This window comes from Marmota monax, unplaced genomic scaffold (assembly GCF_021218885.2).
Source record: "Marmota monax isolate L192 unplaced genomic scaffold, Marmota_monax_Labrador192_F-V1.1 WCK01_AAM20220418_F8-fsc00206, whole genome shotgun sequence".
Classification (NCBI taxonomy): domain Eukaryota; kingdom Metazoa; phylum Chordata; class Mammalia; order Rodentia; family Sciuridae; genus Marmota; species Marmota monax.
In genome coordinates, this window is record NW_026694490.1 from 1,216,255 (window position 1) to 1,235,001 (window position 18,747).

Genomic DNA, 18,747 nt, shown 5'->3' on the forward strand with positions numbered 1-18,747 from the left:
GATACTATTCTCTTTGTGAATTTGTGAATTACATATATTTCTCCTGACCTATGGTGCCATCAGATGATTCAGCCATGTTTGTCAGAGACAGTTTTTTAGCCTAGAAGACCATACATCTGGTTAGCATGTTTTAGCTTTTCCAAACTCTTCTATTTTAAGCGCTTATTTCCTAAATGTAGAAATTTCCTTTTCTATTAAGGGCTAGCTCCTGCAACAGTGAATTTAAGAGTCTACCTCTCAGCAGTTAGTAATAAGTTCTGTCCTCTTTGTTCAAATGATAAGTCTTCTCTCTTTCTCAGGGATGATTTCTTGCTGCTACATATCTTTGTTCTGTTGTGTATTTAGGACTGTGGTTGGTTGTTATTAATTAATTAAGAGCAAAGATGAAAAAATTTTAAGCAATTATCCTTATTATGAGATTCCTCATCCTAACCTCCATCAGAAATGGTTAGGAAAAACCAGATGCCTATAATGCCTATGAAGACTTCCTTAACAATCCAGGGTTGTTTTGGGGTGGGTTTTTTAAGGCTGTATTATTAATGGTTTTCTGGTCTGTTCTTTAAACAATAAATAAATTCTTCCTTTTAAAATGATTACTGTAAATTTATTATGTGTGTGTGGTTCTGGGGATCAAACCCAAGGCCTTTCACATGCTAGGCAAATGTTCTTTTAGCTTTGAGCTAAATCCCAGCCCCTAGTTTCTTTCAATTTATTAAATTGCCTTCACAATGAGCACTCATATCCAAAAGGAAAAAGAAGACAAGCAATAAACTATGTGTCTTTGTGCATTTTCAGTCCTTTATAACAAAAATACACCAGCTTGGGTAATTTATAAGCAATGTTTATTGTTCACAGTTCTGGAGGCTGGGAAATCCAACATCAAGGTGCCAGTGGATTCAGTATCTGGTGATGTATCTCTGGCTGCATCCTTACATGGAAGAAGGAGCATACAAGCTCCTTCAGGTCTCATTTACAAGAGTACTAATCCCATTCATGAAGGTGATGACCTAATGAACTAATCACCTCCATAAAGCACTACTTATTAAGAGTACCACATTGCAGATGATGTTTCAACATAAACTTGGGGGGAAGACACATTCAGACCATAGCACTTTATGATTAAGAAATGACAGAAGATACTGTCTATACTGAAGCATCCTTCCAAAGAGTTCTTAGGAAAACTCCTATGATCTAAGCAAATTATCTCATAATAGCCGTATAACATTGGGATTTGGAGAGGAGTATAGAGAAGTGAAAATAAATGGCAACAATTTAATGTTTGGATTGAATTGTGTAGTGGAACAAACACAGGTTGGAATCCCAATTCTCACTTGTCTTGGGCAAGTCCACACATCTTAGAGGCTCTGTTTTCTCATCTGAAAAACAAATAGTGGTAATGTTTATTACCAAGAGACATTTGAGGGTTTTCCAGAAGTAGCCCAGCTAGCTCCAGTTCTGATTCTAATTGACGAAAATCAGTGCTGCTCTAGGAAATGTACTCCCAAGTTCTGTGCACCACTTTTAGTACTCTAGGCAGAAATTAATAAGCCATGCTCAGAGAAAAGGAGGTCTAAATATATGGGAAGAGCCTGGGAAAGTAGGATGAAGACAGGAGGAATGCTGGGGAAAATTCGGGCAAGTAAGCTGGAGTATGGAAGATAGGCATGTTCAACTAAATTGAAGCCAAGATTAGAAGAGAAATTAGAGGACAACTTAAAAACCAAGGTGATATAAAAATTGTCAGAAATTCTGAACATAAAAGATGAAAATAAGGGGAAAGACAATGGGTAACGGAGTGTTAGAGGCAGAAGGTGGGGGAAGAGGCACAGTGTGAAATGAAGACAAGCCTTTCCAGATGAAGGAAGGCAGAGGGCTGGGACAAAAACATAAATAGTACCTTGCAAGAAAGGCTGAGGTTGGTGAGGTTTTAGCACATATGCCATAGATAACTTCCAGGAGTGAGAAAAGTAGAAGAGCCCTTGTGCAGCCTCTGTCTGATTCTGTAGTCTAAGAGCAGCCAGAGTTTTGCTGAGAGGCAGGGTGTTAGGGTAGACAACAGAAAGCGGCAAGGGTGTAATAGTAAAAGCAAATGTGACTCCATTCTGTAAAACAACCATGCCAAGTAGAAGAGTCATGACTGGGGCAAGATGTTCTTTCCTTTTTCTATAAAAACCTTTAAGAACACGGAACTACCGAATGGGGCATTGTTTCTGTAACTAGGGTAACAGGGCTGTTTCTGTAACTGGGGTGACTGGGATAACTGATTGGTTAGGCTTCCCACTGCTTGACTGCACTGTCCCGCTTCTGTAACCTGGCTTGCTTGCATTGGCTAGACCCCTGAACATCCCTTTTGCGGTTTTCAGGCTTATAAGGAGTGCCCTTGCAATTGTTCAGGGCTGATCAGGGTAACAGCTTTATGTTCTGGTCAGTCTCCACTTGTGTGCTTCAATAAAGGCTTGATTCGATTATATGTGAGTGGTCTGGAAGTCAATTTATGAAACCCCGGGACAAAGCTTTAACTATAACAAGGGCACGTTAGTGTGTCTTCAGTGTCCTTCCATCTCTTCTGCTGCCACTTCTCAATATAACCCAGGGGAACTGCTTCACTAGTGCCCTCATCACAAGGTTTTGCTGTTCTGACTCTTCACCTGAGCTCAACATGTGTACACATGCACATGTGTGCCCACACACTTGCACATGAACACTCTGACACTCCACGTTTTCCTTTGCTGTAGCTCAGTGATTCTGACTTTTGCCATGTTGCATATCTGCAATGGTATCCACTACCTATGCATATCTTTTGAGTACCTGACATATGGCTAGCCTGAATTAAGATGTGCCATAAGTATAAAATATACATACTGCCAGGTACAGTGGCACATGCCTATAATCTTAGCAACTTGGGGGGGCTGAGGCAGGAGGATCACCAGCTTCAGCAACTTAGTGAGTTTCCTATCTCAAAAAACAAAAAGGACTGGGTATATAAAACCCCTGGTTTCAATAGCCAGTACCAACACACACACACACACACACACACACACACACACATGCCTATAATCTTAGCAACTTGGGGGGGCTGAGGCAGGAGGGTCACCAGCTTCAGCAACTTAGTGAGTTTCCTATCTCAAAAAACAAAAAGGACTGGGTATATAAAACCCCTGGTTTCAATAGCCAGTACCAACACACACACACACACACACACACACACACACACACACACAGGATTTTTGTAGGGGAACTGCTTGGTATGGGCCCTGAAACCCTTGCCCTATCCATGTAGGCCACATAGGCCACATAAACAAGGCTCAACTGCAAGATGATTCAGGTCTTGGCAGAATGCCCTGTGATCCTGCCAGAATATATGAAAATAAGTAGTCTTGTGAGGAGTAGCTACAAGACTGGTTGGCATTCACTTCCCTATCTTGAGAAAAGCTGAAATTAGGCAATTTCTCATATGCCTCCCTCATTCCTGTAAATTATTGGGTTTTTTTCCAGCCTAGGTACAGCTGTAGGTCATAAAACTGTTTAGCTGCAGTGTAACATTGGCTACTCAACACCAGGGGGGTCCCACCACTTATGCTGCATGTCATCTGGCCCCTTTAAATTCAGTATCATCCTGTGCGACAAGAAATGAAGGGAGCTGATACCATTACTAATCTTGTTTTTGCTGCCTCTTTAAGTAATAAAGTATCTGGGTTTCTTATTTTGTTTTGGTTTTTCACCAGCTGACTGCTTGACAATACTTAGTTAAAAAAATGTAAAATTCTCAATAATTTTTATTTTATAATTATTACATACTTAAGATACATTGGATTAAATAAAATGCAATCTTAAAATTAATTTCAACTATTTACATTTACTTTTTAAATATGTAGGAAACTTTTATTTTAAAAATTCTTTTATTAGTACAATATAGTTTTATACATAATAGTTGGGTTCATTTTGACATAATCATACACGCATGAAATTTAATTTGCTCAATTTCAGTCCTCAGTATCTTCTTTTTCCCTACCCTTGTCCCCAAGCCCCATTTCCCTTCCTCTACTCTACTGGTATTCTATTCTACTTATTTATGCTTCATAGATATACATAAAAGTGGAATTCATGGTGGAATATTTATACATGCTCATAGTGAAATTTTGTCAAATTCATTCTACATTTCTTCCCCTTTCCTGTCCCTCTTCTCCTCCCCTCCATCTCCTTCTTATACTCTACTGACCTTCCCTCTATCTGTACAGTATCTGACACCACTTTTTTCCCTTACTTTGCTCTAGCTTCCACTTACGAGAGAAATTTACCCTTGATTTTCTGAGTCTGGCTTATTTCACTTTACATGATGTTAAGTAAAATTCCATCCATTTACTACAATTGCCATAATTTCATTCTTCTTTTTGGCTGAGTAGAACACCATGGTATATTTATACCACATTTGTCTGTTGATAGCACCTGGACTAGTTTCATACTTACTTGGCTATTGTGAATTGTGCTGCTCCAACATTTGATGTGGCTGATTCTCTTTAGAATGCTGATTTTAGAACTTTTATATATATATATATATATATATATATATATATATATATATATATATATATATATATATCAAGGAGTGGGATAGCTGGGTTATATGGTTTTATATATAGGTTTTCCCTAGTTTTTTGAGGAATCTCCATACTGCTTTCCAAAGTGGTTGCACTAATTTTTAGTCCCACCAAACAAATAAGAGTGTACCTTTTCCCTCACATCATTGCCAGTATTTATTATTATTTGTCTTCTTTTTTTTTCCTTTGGTACCCAGGATTGAACCCAGGGACACATAATCACTGAGCCATATCCCCAGCCCTTTTTATTTTTTTTTTTATTTTGAGTCAGGTTCTCACTAAGTTTCTTAGGGCTTCTCTAAGTTGCTGAGGCTGGCTTTGAATTTGTGATCCTCCTGCCTCAGCCTCTCAAATTGCTGGGATTACAGGCATATACCACCACACTGGGCATTTTTTGTATTGTTTTGGGAAGGTACTGGGGTTTGAACTCAGGGGCACTTGACCACTGAGCCACCTCCCCAGCCTATTTTGTATTTTATTTAGAGACACCGTCTCACTGAGTTGCTTAGCGCCTCGCTTGTTTGCTGAGGCTGGCTTTGAATTCATGATCTTCCTGCCTCAGCTTCCTGAGCTGCTGGGATTAGAAGGGTACACCACCATGCCTGGCCCCTTTTTTTTTTTTTTGTATTTTTGATAATTTCCATTCTGACTGGAGTAAGAGGAACTCTTAGTCTAGTTTTAATTAGCATTTCCCTGATTGATAGGAATGTTGAACATTTTTTTCCATGTATTTGTTGGCTATTTGTATTTCTTCTTTTGAGAAATATCTGTTTGGTTCTTTTGCCTGTCTTTTGCCTGTGTATTGATTGGGTTATTTGGTTTTGAGTGTTAAGCTTCTTGAGTTCTTTATATATTCTGGATATTAATCTCCTGTCAGATGTTAGCTGGCAAAGATTTTCTCCCATTCTATAGGCTCTCTCTTCACACAATGATTTTCTTTGCTGTGAAGAATCTTTTTTTAATTTTATGCCATCCCACTTCTTAATTCTTGGCTTTATTTCTTGAGCTATAGGGTTGGTTTTTTTATTTAAGGAAGTCAGGGGCTGGGGATATGGCTCACGTGGTAGAGTGCTTGCCTCACATGCACAAGGCCCTGGGCTCAATCCCCAGCACCACCAAACAAACAAACAAAGGAAGTCAGTGCCTGCACAAATATGTTGGAGTGTTGACCCTAGTTTTTTAGTATTTGCTGGTCTAACTTGTCTTCATCCACTTTGATTTGATTCTTGTGCAGAGTGAGAGATTAAGGATCTAGATTGTTTGTTCTACATATGGATATCTAACTTCCCAGCACTATTTGTAAAAAAAAAAAAAAAGGCTACCTTTCCTCCAACATATATACCTTTGTCAAGTATCAGTATGTGGATTTGTCTCTGTCTTCTCTTCTATTCCTTTGGTGCTCATGTTTATTTTGATGCCAATACCATGCTGATTTTGTTACTATAGCTCTGTAGTATAATTTGAGATTACGTATTGTGATGCCTCCTGCTTCACTCTTCTTACTCAGGATTGCTTTGGCTATTCTGGGTCTCTTATTCTTCCAAATGAATTTTAGGACTGTTTTCTGGTTCTTTGAAGAACATCATTGGTATTCTGGTGGTTATTGCTGTATATTGCTTTTGGTAGTATGGCCATTTTGACAATGTTAATTCTGCTTATCCAAGAACATGGAAGCTCTTTCCATCTTCTAAAGTCTTCTTCAGTTTCTTTCTTCAGTATTCTATAATTGTCATTGTGGAGATCTTCCACTTCTTTGGTTAGATTAATTCCCAAGTAGATTTTTTTTTTAGGTTGTTGAGAATGGGATAGTTTTCCTTCAGCAGAGTCATTGTTAGATTATTGGGAAACTATTTATGAATGTTGATCTTGTATCTTGCTACTTTTCTGAATTTATTTATCAACTCTAGAAGAGAGATAATATAGTTCTTCTTTCCTATTTGTATTCATGTAATCTACTTCTCTTGCCTGATTGCTCTGGCTAGAGTTTCAAGAACTATAGTGAATAAAAGTGGTGAGAGTAGACATTCTTGTCTTGTTCCTAATTTGAGAGGAAATGCTTTCATTTTTAGTCCACTCAGTTTGACGTTGGCTTTGGGTTTGTCATATATAGAGCTAAGTTCCTTCTATCCCTATTTTCTCTAGCATTTTTAATGGGTGCTGGATTTTATCAAATGCTTTTTCTGCATATATTGAGATAATCATATGATTCTTGTTCTTCATTCTATTTATGTGGTGAATTGCATTTATTAATCTACCTATGTTGAACCAACTTTGCATCCCTGGGATGAAACCACTTGATCATGCTATACACAATCTTCTTGATGTGTTTTTGAACATGGCTTAATATGCTAGGAAATTTCAAAATATATATATTTTGTTTTTCTTTTTTTCCAGTACTAGATTGAACCCACTGTGTCTCTGCCACTGAACTACATCCCCAGCCATTTCCATTTTTTATTTTGAGACATGGTCTATTTAAGTTTCCCAGGTTGACTTTGAACTTGTGGTCTTCCTCCCTCAGCCTCCCTAGTTGCTGGAATTTCACAACTAGATGGTGGTGTGTGTACCACCATGCCTGGTTTACAACTTGCATTTTTATTGGAAAGCACTGCTGTGGTTTGGTAAGGAAAGAGAAATTGATGGTGTAGAAGAGGTACTAATGCCATAAAATGACATTAAATACATAACCATCAATTCATAAGGACATTTTAACAACAAAAATATAGCCATATTCTCGAATAAAGGAGAGACCTTTACTAAATAAATGTAACTTTATGGAAACTCACTACAGTATCCTGATTTTTATATTGCTTCAGCTGATAAAAAAAGTCTTTGGATTGATGAGGATGAATTTTTGGAACCATTGCCATATAGAGTTCATCTTGTAACATGATAACTCGCTAATTTGGAAGGGGATAGAGTTTAAGGGGCCACCACTCCAGGTAACAGTGTAAGATGGCATCAGTAGGGGTGTCTTTCATCCCACAGTTGTTGGTCCCACCTGGTGGCCTTATGTTTTGCAGTGCTCCATCCTGTCTTCCCACCTCCAAATAAGAGAAAGATGTGGACTATCAGAATCAGAGATAATAACTAGAGGAAACAAGGTAAACAAATACAAATTTATTCTTTTTAAAGTAGAATTCAAGGGAAAGGGAAAAGCACCACAGTAAGTGGCAAAGTTAATTAATTTGCTTCCCACCCCTTCAATCCCAAACTTTTCTACACTTGCATGTCACCCTTGCCACCTCCCCCAAATCTTGTCCAAAATTCTTATGACCAGTTCTTGCATCAAGCAAGCAGCATAGCAGGCTTCAGGCTGGACTTAATACTGCCTTGGGAACAGCAAATACATTCAGCAGGTCACCCTCCAAATATGGCAACTGTGGGAGGAGATAGATACTGGGAGCAGAGCCCTGGCCTTGAGCCTTATCCTCTCCCATGGCCACTGGTGTTAAAATAGTGAGAAGTCAATGAAGTACTTCTTTGTTCCAAGAGCCAGGTTTTGGCAGGAATGCCCAGAGATAGAGCTGCCCAGCTGAGGAGCTAAGTCTCATAGCCCTAGGATAGGGCTTCCAGTTTCTCTCCCAAGACTGTTTGTGTTAAGGCAGCTTTTTCTTGGTTATGTGTCAACTATGTCAAAGGAAATTTGATGGAATTCCTAGCCAGAAATGGTTTCACAGGCCATTAGTCTGCTATTGAGAATGTGAGTTTAAAGAATGCTCTGGCTCAATGTTGGATCTAGAGTCCAGACTCTTTTCAAAGCATCCACCAGGCAGCACAGGTATCCCTTAAAATGAATTTGGTGGATAAACACCTCCCAGGATTGGCCTCTGCCTGGTCTCAGGGTTTCTCATTAATATGGCCTGCCAGCCCAGTTCTTGGAACACCAGAAACTCAAATAGTTCTCTATAGGGAAATATTTTCCAACTTTGGGCATTGAAGGAAATGGGCACTTGAGAGCCTTGATTCCAGCCTTTCCAATATTGAGGGAAGGGCACATATCTATCCTCCTGGGCAGGTTATTTTATAAGGAACTTTATCATGGCTTCATATTCTCCAGACATTCAGCCTTCCCCAATGATAATCCACTCTGCTCTAGCTGGAAGCAGAGGTACCTTCACAATGGCATTTTGACTTCAATCAAATTCTTTTGAGGACAAATTGCCTGTCAATCCTAACTGTTCCCTGGTACTATTGGGTAACTCCAGCAAACACATTCCTTATCACTAATGCTAATCCTACAAATCAGAAGGTTTTTCTCAGATTACCAACCTAGCAACTCCCTTCGCCTCCATTCCAGTTACAGGGCCATAAACTACACAGCACCACACATAATACCTTTAAGAGACATGATACATGACAAATACCTAACAACATACAACACATTTTGGTAAATCCAACCCCAATGTGGATTCACAGTGTCCAAGGATCCATTTACCTCACTAGAGGCAAACTGTCCACATATGCTGCAGTGACTGTCACTGGACCCTTGAGCAGTATACTCACCTCAGGTATTACAGGTAAACATAAGACTGCAAAGTGTCCATGACCCCCTTACTGAAGATTCAACTCCTGACCCGCTGCTCCGGTCCACCTACAGCACAAATCCTACATAACAAGATCTACATATTTTTTTTTACCATACCTGGCCCACTGCAATTACCACAGGCAGCCCAAGAGCTCTCAGGTGGAATGGGGGTTAGAGAAAAGACTTTACTGATAATAGATTTTTCCATATTATCTGCCCTCCTAAGACAGGTATATGCCTCAAAGTTCCTGAGTCCTCTAACCACAACAAATTTCTTCTATCCCATTCCTACCCACAATCAAGCCCCCTACAAAGTTACCCCACTCTGAATGATGTCCAGGCTCTGTGTTTGATACTTGCCTACAATCTGCTTATCATAAAGCCAGATACCCAGTTCTCCTGCCCAGAGGCCTCATGAACACTGACGCAGATGTCATGATAAAACGTCTAACACCCTGAACCTGTGGCTTAGTGGGGAAGGAGGCAGTCTTTGGATTCTGGACCCAAGCCATTTCCCTGCATCCCCTGGAGCAGGTCAATCTAGGTTCCCAGCAATTCTATCCACTGACCACTGCTTGATTACAGCACAAGAGTCCAAACATCTCACTCCCTCCTGATCTTGATGATAATCATTTCTTTCTTTAAGACCCTGAACTGGACCTTAGGAATTGAAAGTGGCCAGAGGATGTATTCTGTGTTTTAGCCATGTAAAAGATAATAAAGACCTTCCTGTTCCTTCTTATCTTCAGGAGTGGGTAGAGCTTAGATCCACTCTGTTTTGGCACCTGAACCACTGTTTAGGGGGTCCAGGAAAATTCCTCCAAGGCTCAGGTCTCCAAGGAATAAGATTTAGAATGAGAGAAGAGAACATATTGATGCTTCCTGTTAGATCCCTCTGTGGCCACAGACTTCTGTTGCTTTGGTCTGGAAGGCAGCTCACCCCAAACATCAATGGACAGAGACATCCTAGGAAAGCAGCCAGGATGTGCTTCTATCTTTCCAACCAGAGGCTGAGGCTAACAACGAGCAAGGCAGAACATTAATACTTCAAGAGGTATTAGAGTTTAATGTGTGAGTGAGGCCAGGAGAGCACTGATGTACAGTAGATATGTAGAGTAGATATGTGTGTATATAAACTCAGGCAAATTAAGTTGACTGCAGGACTGGGGAAAATTTCCTCTTGGTAGAAAGCAGCCTAAGTGGGTTCTGACTCTGTTCAAAGTTCCCAAGCCCACTCTTCCCACCCCCACTATATACCCTGAACAGTTTAGAATAAAGAGGCCACGGTATATGTTGTCTAGGAAGAGTTAGTTCAGTTTGAGAATTGGGTTCACCTTCAGAGTTAGAAAAAACAGTTTTATGCACAGGAAGGCTCCACTGTTGTCTAGGGGTAAAGTGACCAGCTTCCTGATTCGTGGCCAGTGGCTCTTAGGAAGGGACCACTATTAAGGATGGCTAGTTACAATTGCCTTATGATTGGCTGGGGGTAACCAGCCACCTCACCTGATTCAGCCTAAGAGACAGAAGGGTCATAGCCTGGAAGGGTGTAAGGCAGTCATACTCTACCAGGCTAGAGGATGGCTTCCCCTTCCTCACCCAAGGAGAGCAAGCTGCCACTCCTCCTCCAGATCTCTAAGGAAAGAGTCAAAAGAGCAAAGGGTGGCTTCAGTGGGGTCTCCAGAGCATCTCAGTGGCTCTCTTAGAATGCTGAAACCTTCAGGAAAGAGGAGGATTGAGGGGGGGGGGAGGCAAGAATCTAAACCTGAAAGAATTTCTTTAATATTCCCAAATGTAAAGTAGAAGTAGGAACCAGAATGAACTGTTTCCTCCTTGAGGAAATTCTGCTAGGGACAGAGGCATAAGGAACTGTAGTTATTCAAGGAAGAAACAACATATAGGTAGAATCTGAAGGGCTAGAACTATGTCCTGAAGCTGAAAAAAAATAGGACACATATTGCCCAGAGTTCTTTAGGAACACTTTGGAGGTGGGAGGAGGTTCAGTAATACCCTTTTGCCTCCCTGAATTGGGCCAGAGAGTAGGGTTAATTCCTGTGGATTCCTAATGCTGGTACCCTGGGATCATTAGGCTTCTCCCTCTCTATAATTCCATGGAGAAGACAAAGGGGCCAATGGGCACTACTTGGCTCTGCAAAGCAGCTTCTCTTTCCCATCTGAATGGCCCAGTGCCATTTGCCTGTGCTGCAACAAAAGGTAGCATAAGGGACTGGTCTTGCACTTCAGAATTAAAGGGCATATTTCTAGAGTTAGAGGAATCAGGCCTCCTCTTTACCTGGCCCCTCCCCTACCACACATACCTCACATACCACCAGCCTTGCTGCTGCCCAGAGCCCAAATAACTCTGCTTGAGGAATGTGGGGCCAGTGGGGACTGGAAAGGTTGGATGAAGGCTGAGGGAAGATATTGACCAGAATCAGGAAGAATTATGGACTATAGAATGGGGATCTGGCTCCATCAAGAGGCCAGCAGGGTGCTGGCAGTCACATCAGAGCTTCGCACACTGGGGAAGGCATGGCGGAGCTTCTCCATGATGTCCTCCAAGCACAGGCTGACATCTTGGCTCTTTGACCCCACATCATCTGAGTTGGAAAATAGAGATTTGTGAAGATAATGTTAAACTCTCTTATATGAGGTTAAGAAGCCAAAGTAGGATGCAGCTAGGTAGTGGGCAGACCCAGAACATTTACATCTTCCTGTTACTATGACTATTATGCAGGATGCACTCAATAGAAGAAACATATGAGTGAATTATCCCTCACTCTAAGATTGAAGGCATGAGGAAAAACCAGTTTTATCCTTAGCAGAACCTCGGGCAGGAAATCTGGGGCAGAACAAAGCCATGGAGAAAGGGGCTGAGAGGGGTTAGGGAACTCACCTGCAGCCTCAGTATCTGGAGTTGTCTGTCCCTTCTCCGGGGGGTGACTGCTTTCTGACTGCTGTGGAGATGAAGCTAGAGACAAATCTGCAGAGCCATTGCCTTCTGATTCAGTGGGTGGCTAGTAAGAAGTAAAGCATAATTTGAGTTTTGCTTTCCTAACCTTACTTTGACAGACTCCTGAGCTTATAAAAGACCTTAGAAATACATGATCATCCCTTGTCCCTTTGAATTTTAGAAGCTTTTGCCAGTGTACAGAAACAATGGCTTCCCCTTTTAGGAAACTTCTTAATATATTCAATTACCAATTAACTTGTTCCTTCAGCAACATGTATCAAAGGCTACCAATTCTTATAAGGATGGCAATGTATCTAAAGCTATCTTGCTGTCATTTTGTCTATAATCAAGCTATTTAGAACCCATTTTTTCTGGACATGTAGAGTTGCACACCTGATCTTTGGTTTATGACATAACAGCATATGTTATAAACCTCCAGGAATTCATTTAGAGACTGTCTCTTGAAGGATCTGGGAAAAGGGCAGGGAGTACTATTCCCTGGTAGATATAATGACAATAATAAGTAACATTTGTGAAGAGTGTACCATATTCCTGGCATCATGCTAAATATTGTAAATACATTATCTCATTTTATGTTGAACACAATTCTATGATGTTGGTGTTATTATTCTCTCTATGATGGAACTTGGGCTTAATGAGGTTAAGTAACTTTTCTTATATCCCATAGTCACTAACTGGCAGAGTCATACTCAAACTTAGGGCTGTCTGACTCCAGAGCAATACTCCCAGAAATGAAAAGAGCAAAAATTAGCAAGAGACTCCTTTATTGTAAAATTCCTCTTTTGCCAAACATATCCATCCAAACCTGCTTCTTTCTAGCAAATACCATACATATAAAATCAACTTTTGGGATGACTTTGAAGGTTTTCCATTACTGGGGATTGAACACAGGGGTGCTCTACCATTGAGCAATATCCACAGCCCTTTTTTAAAAAAATTGAGACAGGGTCTTGCCTAGTTTCTAAGGCTGGCCTTGAACTTGTGATTCTCCTACCCTGGTTGCTGGGACTATCAGTGTGTGCCATTGTACCAGGCAGAAGTTCATTGTTTCAGTACCAGATTACAATGGATTGTGAAGAAGTGAGTCCTCAAAAGTCTTCCCTCTGCCCCTTGAGAATTACACACAAAGGTGGTATGAAAGAGGGGTGAAAGTGAATGGGCTAAGGATGTGCCCATACCATTCCCTTCCTTCCCTCATCTTCTCCATTGCCAGCCCAAGAATTCTCTTCAGGAAGTTACCTGATAGCCACAGCCCAAAAGCTCTTTCTTCCTCCTCTTTGATGCACCTCCAACTCCCCAAACCTTCCCCCTATGCTCAGGTATTGCCTTCATTCTTTTTCCGTCTGTAGTCTCACCTGCAGGAGCAGTTCCCTCAAGCGTTGCAGCTGGGACTCTAGTTGCTTGTTGTGGTCTTCAAGGATCTGCATGCGCGTCTCCAGGCGGCTCTTGTGCTGCCTGAGAATCCTGGCTTCAGCCAGAAGCTCTTCATTGCAGTGGTCCTGTGCTGCCTCAGTGGAGCCCTCAGCTAGGTTGGGTGCCTCAGTCGCCTCCTCATGCTGCCACTTCAAGCGCCTCAGCTCTCCTTGGAGAATCCTGCCAAAGATAAAGCCAAGATCTATGGCTCTAAGAGAGTACTGTCCAGATCCAAGATGTCCCTTCATATACCAGTGAAAGCAATCCCCATGCTCTCCCATCCCACTTTCCCAGTCATATTCTTGCTTGAACTACTTCCTCTCCAGCATGTATGCCATTTACTCTGACATTCTGAGACTTTAGAGCAGAGGGAGCTGACATTTAACATAAGAAATATCTCAGGGCTTTGATGTACTGCTTTGGGGATTAATTCTGACCTTAAAAACAGACAGAAATGTGGTCTATAAATAAAAGAGGCATTAGGGCCACTGACTCACCTTCTCTGTTTTTATATTCCAGGAAAAGATATAAACAAGAGCTCGCCCATATTGCCTCTTTTCTCCTTAGCCCTCCTGTGAGGCCCACTTTGAATGGCCATGCTAGGTATCAAGAAAACAGATTCCAAAGATACAGCTTACTTTGGGGGACATTACTCTTTTTTTTGCAACAGAACAGAATCATTATCTGCCTAGTATTTCCCAAGGCCTGCCCTCTGATACTCTAATGCAGTATTTCTCAAACTTCCTAATGAGAAACAAGGGTTTTTTCCTACTCCATTGTGGAATGATATGTGATCCTAACACACATGACTAGTCCATGGTTCACACCACTTGAAATCTGCCATACAAGTTCAGCAACACTCAAACTAGCCTAATGAGATGGGTCCACTAACGATGTGTTTGTATGTCATGGCAATGTCCAATTGCTAGAAAAGTTTCTAAAAGCTTACTCTTTATATATTTGTATTTTCTGGACTGGTGACAAACACTTTGCTGATTGGCTCTTGTCTGCATTCTACACTCTGAGAGGCAGGGTTCCAAATATTTGCCACTCCAAGTGTGGTCTGTAGACCAGTGGTATGGGTATCCCTTTGGAAGGTGGTTAGAAATACAGAAATTCAGGCCCTACCCAAACCTGTGAATCAGAATTTACATTTTACCAGGCTCCCCAAGTGACTCATGTGCACATTAATGTTTGACAAATGCTACTCTAAGAGTTATTACAGATTCTACTTCTTTCAAAGTGCCTTGGACCTTCCTAAGATTCCTGCTACCATCCCTACTTTATGGAGATTAATGCCATCCCTATAATCTTTACTTTCTCTCTTCAAGCCTTCGAGTGATCCATAGTGTCATCTTCCCCTGAAATATTTTCACTAGGTGATAAATAATTCTTTCTACTTCTGGCATGGGAAGTTCTTTGAGAGCAGGGACATGGCATAGTCTTATCTGTATTTTCTGTATATGCATCTAGTAGGTACATGGAAAACTTGGGGTTAAATTAAAAGAATTCAAATGATTACTGTAAGTGCTAGTGTTTATTGAACAGATACAGTAAACCAGGCACTGGGCTAACCCATTATATGCCTGATCTCATTTGGTCTTCATAAATGACCCTAGGAGGTCACTTTCTAGACAAGGAAATGGAGCACCACAGAATATAAGTAACTTCTTCATGATCACACAACTAAAATGTGGAAGTGCCAGGTCTTAAACCCAAGCTGTCTGCTTCTAAAACCCACACAAAATTGTGCCATGACCACACACACACCGGTTCTCATCTTCTAAATGGGCTAGGATCTTCTCTAGCTCCCCCTTGCTTTCTGTAGCCATGCTGCATGGAGCCTGCTGTCCGAAGGCTAGCTCCCGGTCTGTGATGGGGCTGGAATGCCTCAGCAGGTACTGGTCCTCATCTCTGCATTGGGTATTAGGAAAGGAAAACAGGTGGCCAGCTTTAAATAGAGAAACAACTCAGGGTAAGAGTTCTAAGCACTCCGTTCAGGTCCCTGGTGATACATGCTGGAATATTCACTGTTAAGTCACATAGAGAGGGAAAGGCTAAATATTCAAGCTTTGGAGGGATACAAGTTTTCAAAGGTGGCAGCAGATATGGTCAGGGGTACTGGGAATGATTATTTTCAGGCTTATGGGGCTTCTAGGTTCTCCTTAAAGATCCCTAGGATATAATGAGCAAATCATTTCCTTTTCTGTGCTGTTTTCCCTGTACCCCACTTGACTTCCTCACCTCCCAGAGGGATTTAAGTCTCAGTCAGGACCAGATTGGTCTATGTAGCTGGCTGCTCCTAGGCTATCTGAGCAGACCAGGAACTTCCCCAGAGATGCAGGACCTCTTCCCTGGACTATAGCACAAGGGAATGCCTTTGGCTATCCTTTAGTCAAATCCCTGATGTCTCCCAGGATTAGAATAACACTAGGTGGGGCTTTGGTATCTTGAGAACAAGAGAATAGCTCCTTTCTGCAGCTTTAGATGAGGGCATATATTCTTCTTTCCCAAAGTTGGGCATAGAAGAACAGAATTTCACAATAGGAAGGGATTTGGGCAGATGGCTCATTCAGTGGATGGAAGAAAGACTGCTTCTCTTTCTAAACACTGTGCCAGGAAGCAGCCTTCCATTTTTAGGGAGTCAAGTACCCTAACCATCACACTCCTGAGGCTATACCCTCCTGGATAGTGTCAGAAGGATCCCAAGGAGAGCTATTTCTGGAAAACAAGCAGCTGTGGAAACTCACATGCTGTCATCTGGGGATAGGCTGTCATTAAAGAAGGAGCAATTTTGACTTTCCATTTCAGCAAGTCTGGGAAGAAAGAACAGAGACAGTAGAGAAAACAGGATGTGGGGGCCTGCTTTCATCTCAAGCACTCTAATCCCATAATAGGATCATTGGCATTGGGAGCTGCTCCAACCACCCCTAAGTGTTGGGACTTGCTAGTTGCTGCAGATCCCACTGTGTACATCCCCTGGTCCTGATTCAATTCTCATTGTCCCAACTGAAAACCCTTCCCCATTAGGCTTCCTACAACCCCCCCACCAAAACCTTGTACCTGCTAGCAAAATGCTCAATGCGAGAGTGTGTGTCAGCGTGTGGCAACATTGGGGAAGAAGCCGGCCTGAAAGAAAGCAACAAAGATTCAGAGGATCAAAGATTGGACAGCTACATCACCTGTTTCCTCAATGCCTCCCCCCATTCTTTCCCTTACATTGTGGAGATGGGCAAGAGCTGATGGGAACAGGATATAGAATCTGGATTCTAGCATGTATCTCAGGCCCGAGTCTAGGTCAGGCCCAAGCAGAAATGCCCTGTCACTGGTGGAATTCTCCCTGGAATGTTCTTCTAGCCCATCTGGGACTAGCTCCTTTGCAGCACAAACACAAGGTCAGTGAGACTGCCCACAGTCCCTGCTCCACCACTGGTACTCACGTCTCACTGCAATCTGCCTCCAGCACTGATTGCACAGGCAGATAACCTCGCTGAGGGTGTTTGCTGAAATAATGTTTTGAGCGGAATTTGTTCTTTAAGGTTGTGGCAAAATCTCTCATGTTCTCGCTGGATGTTGTCTGGTGGGAGACAGGACAGAGAGACTCATTCTAGTGGCTTCCAGATATTCTGGGAAATTGTGGCTAATCCCCTAGAGCAAAAGTGATTGGAATTCCACTCCTGTTAATACCTACCACACCCTGCTCCTAGCTAAAGTTCTAGAAAGATACACTCCAAACTATGAATACTGGTTGTCTCTGAGAATTTATATTGGAGGAATGGAGGCCAGGTAAATACAGGTATACTTTCATTTTATATTTTAAATGCTTCTATTTGTATAATTCAAATATTTTTACAATGAGCATATTTTGTTAATTTAAAAATATCTTTTCAAATAAATTCTGAAAATGTAGAGAATGATCAAGAGGATTATCAGCTTATCCTCTCCAGCTAGTTTTCTGTATTTGACTTTTTATAATGTTTTCTTCAAAATGATAATAAATAAAAAGTAAAGGGAATGGTCCCTGCTCCCACCTGGTTACACATGTTTCTGTGCAACAGAATTTGAAGAAGAGATGACAGTTTGGAAATATGGATTATAGGAAAATAGGTTGAAATATGGGGAGATGGGATGGGTGAAGGAGCAGTGAGAAGGGAATTTGAGATATACTTGGGGCTCTGGAATATGTGGGGGAGCAGAGTTGTCTCAGGAAGTTACACAGGGAGCTATGGGTCTTGAACAAATCACAGGAGCAGTATGGCTGCAGTTCAGAAATGCTGACCAATCTGGGCTCAGATGACTGTGAAGGGCACAATTGCCAGTGAAGATCAAGTGGAATTTATGGGATAAGGTAAAGAACATATCATTTTCCTTCCTGAGGAACTGAGTAATTAATTTGAGCACAAACTCTGGTATTGACTAGAAGAGATAGAATCAATGACAAAGTAGCAAGGAAAGACGTTGTGGTCTACTGTAGAAGCAATGAAAGAAGCTAGCCAGGAAAAACTCAAGTGGGCAGGGTAACATGAGTCATCTGTAACTGTCTTTTTCACTCTATTTCTTTCCTGAGCCTTTTCTCTGCAGTAAAATAATGGGTGTTCTTTAAATGGCTGAGAGTGTCGTGGGCCAACTGTGGCTCTAGTGAGGGAAAAGCTCCAATGGAAAAATAGAGGTCTGAATCCCCTAAACTGGTGAATTACTGGGACATTTTGGGGAATGCTCCCCACAGGACAGCAGAACAGAGTGAGTTAACTCTGGGAAAAATGGATCAAAGCCTAGAACCTGAGAGCTGCCTACCCCTCCCACCTAGCCCAGAGCCTCCATACCGGTGTATAATATTCCATGATGGGGTAGTGCAGCTTGTTGCCTTTGCTGGCCCTGCCAGTCAAGAAGCAGGTCTGGCAGATATCCACATTAAATTGTTTCAGACTCCGGTACCTTGGGGAAAGGAGACACTGTATGAAAGATAATCCAGTGTGCCACAGTGACTTCACCCATTCCCCTGACATCTAAATATACACACGTGTTAGAAGGGGATGGGACATGGAGTCATAACATGCTCAACCTCATAGACATAGCAGTGGCTGAATCCTCAACAGATGGGGAGCCTTATTTTAGAGATTATAACTCTTCATGATATCATAAGCCCATATTCCCATGAAGTATGAGAAAGAACATTGTCTCACCACCTTATTTTTTTAAAAGTAGGTGGGGAGGGGAATAGTGGTAAAGATCTCATT

General features: G+C 41.6%; 1 protein-coding gene across 3 annotated transcripts in view; it reads right to left on the minus strand.

Moving 5' to 3' along the window:
• Nucleotides 1-7,778: 7,778 nt before the first annotated feature.
• The window catches only part of Drp2 (dystrophin related protein 2), a 41,670-nt gene continuing 30,701 nt past the window's right edge, over nt 7,779-18,747 (minus strand). For 2 of the 3 annotated variants that reach the window (XM_058571258.1, XM_058571257.1), the window contains 8 exons: nt 18,334-18,445; nt 16,951-17,087; nt 16,574-16,639; nt 16,261-16,326; nt 15,281-15,424; nt 13,453-13,690; nt 12,020-12,140; nt 7,779-11,723 (listed from right to left, as the gene is read on the minus strand). In XM_058571258.1, the coding sequence (XP_058427241.1) occupies nt 11,599-11,723; nt 12,020-12,140; nt 13,453-13,690; nt 15,281-15,424; nt 16,261-16,326; nt 16,574-16,639; nt 16,951-17,087; nt 18,334-18,445 (1,009 nt within the window). In that variant the 3' untranslated portion in view covers nt 7,779-11,598. Of the gene's footprint in view, nt 11,724-12,019; nt 12,141-13,452; nt 13,691-13,915; nt 14,110-15,280; nt 15,425-16,260; nt 16,327-16,573; nt 16,640-16,950; nt 17,088-18,333; nt 18,446-18,747 lie in introns of those variants that run through there. The other variant, XM_058571259.1, reaches the window with a different exon arrangement.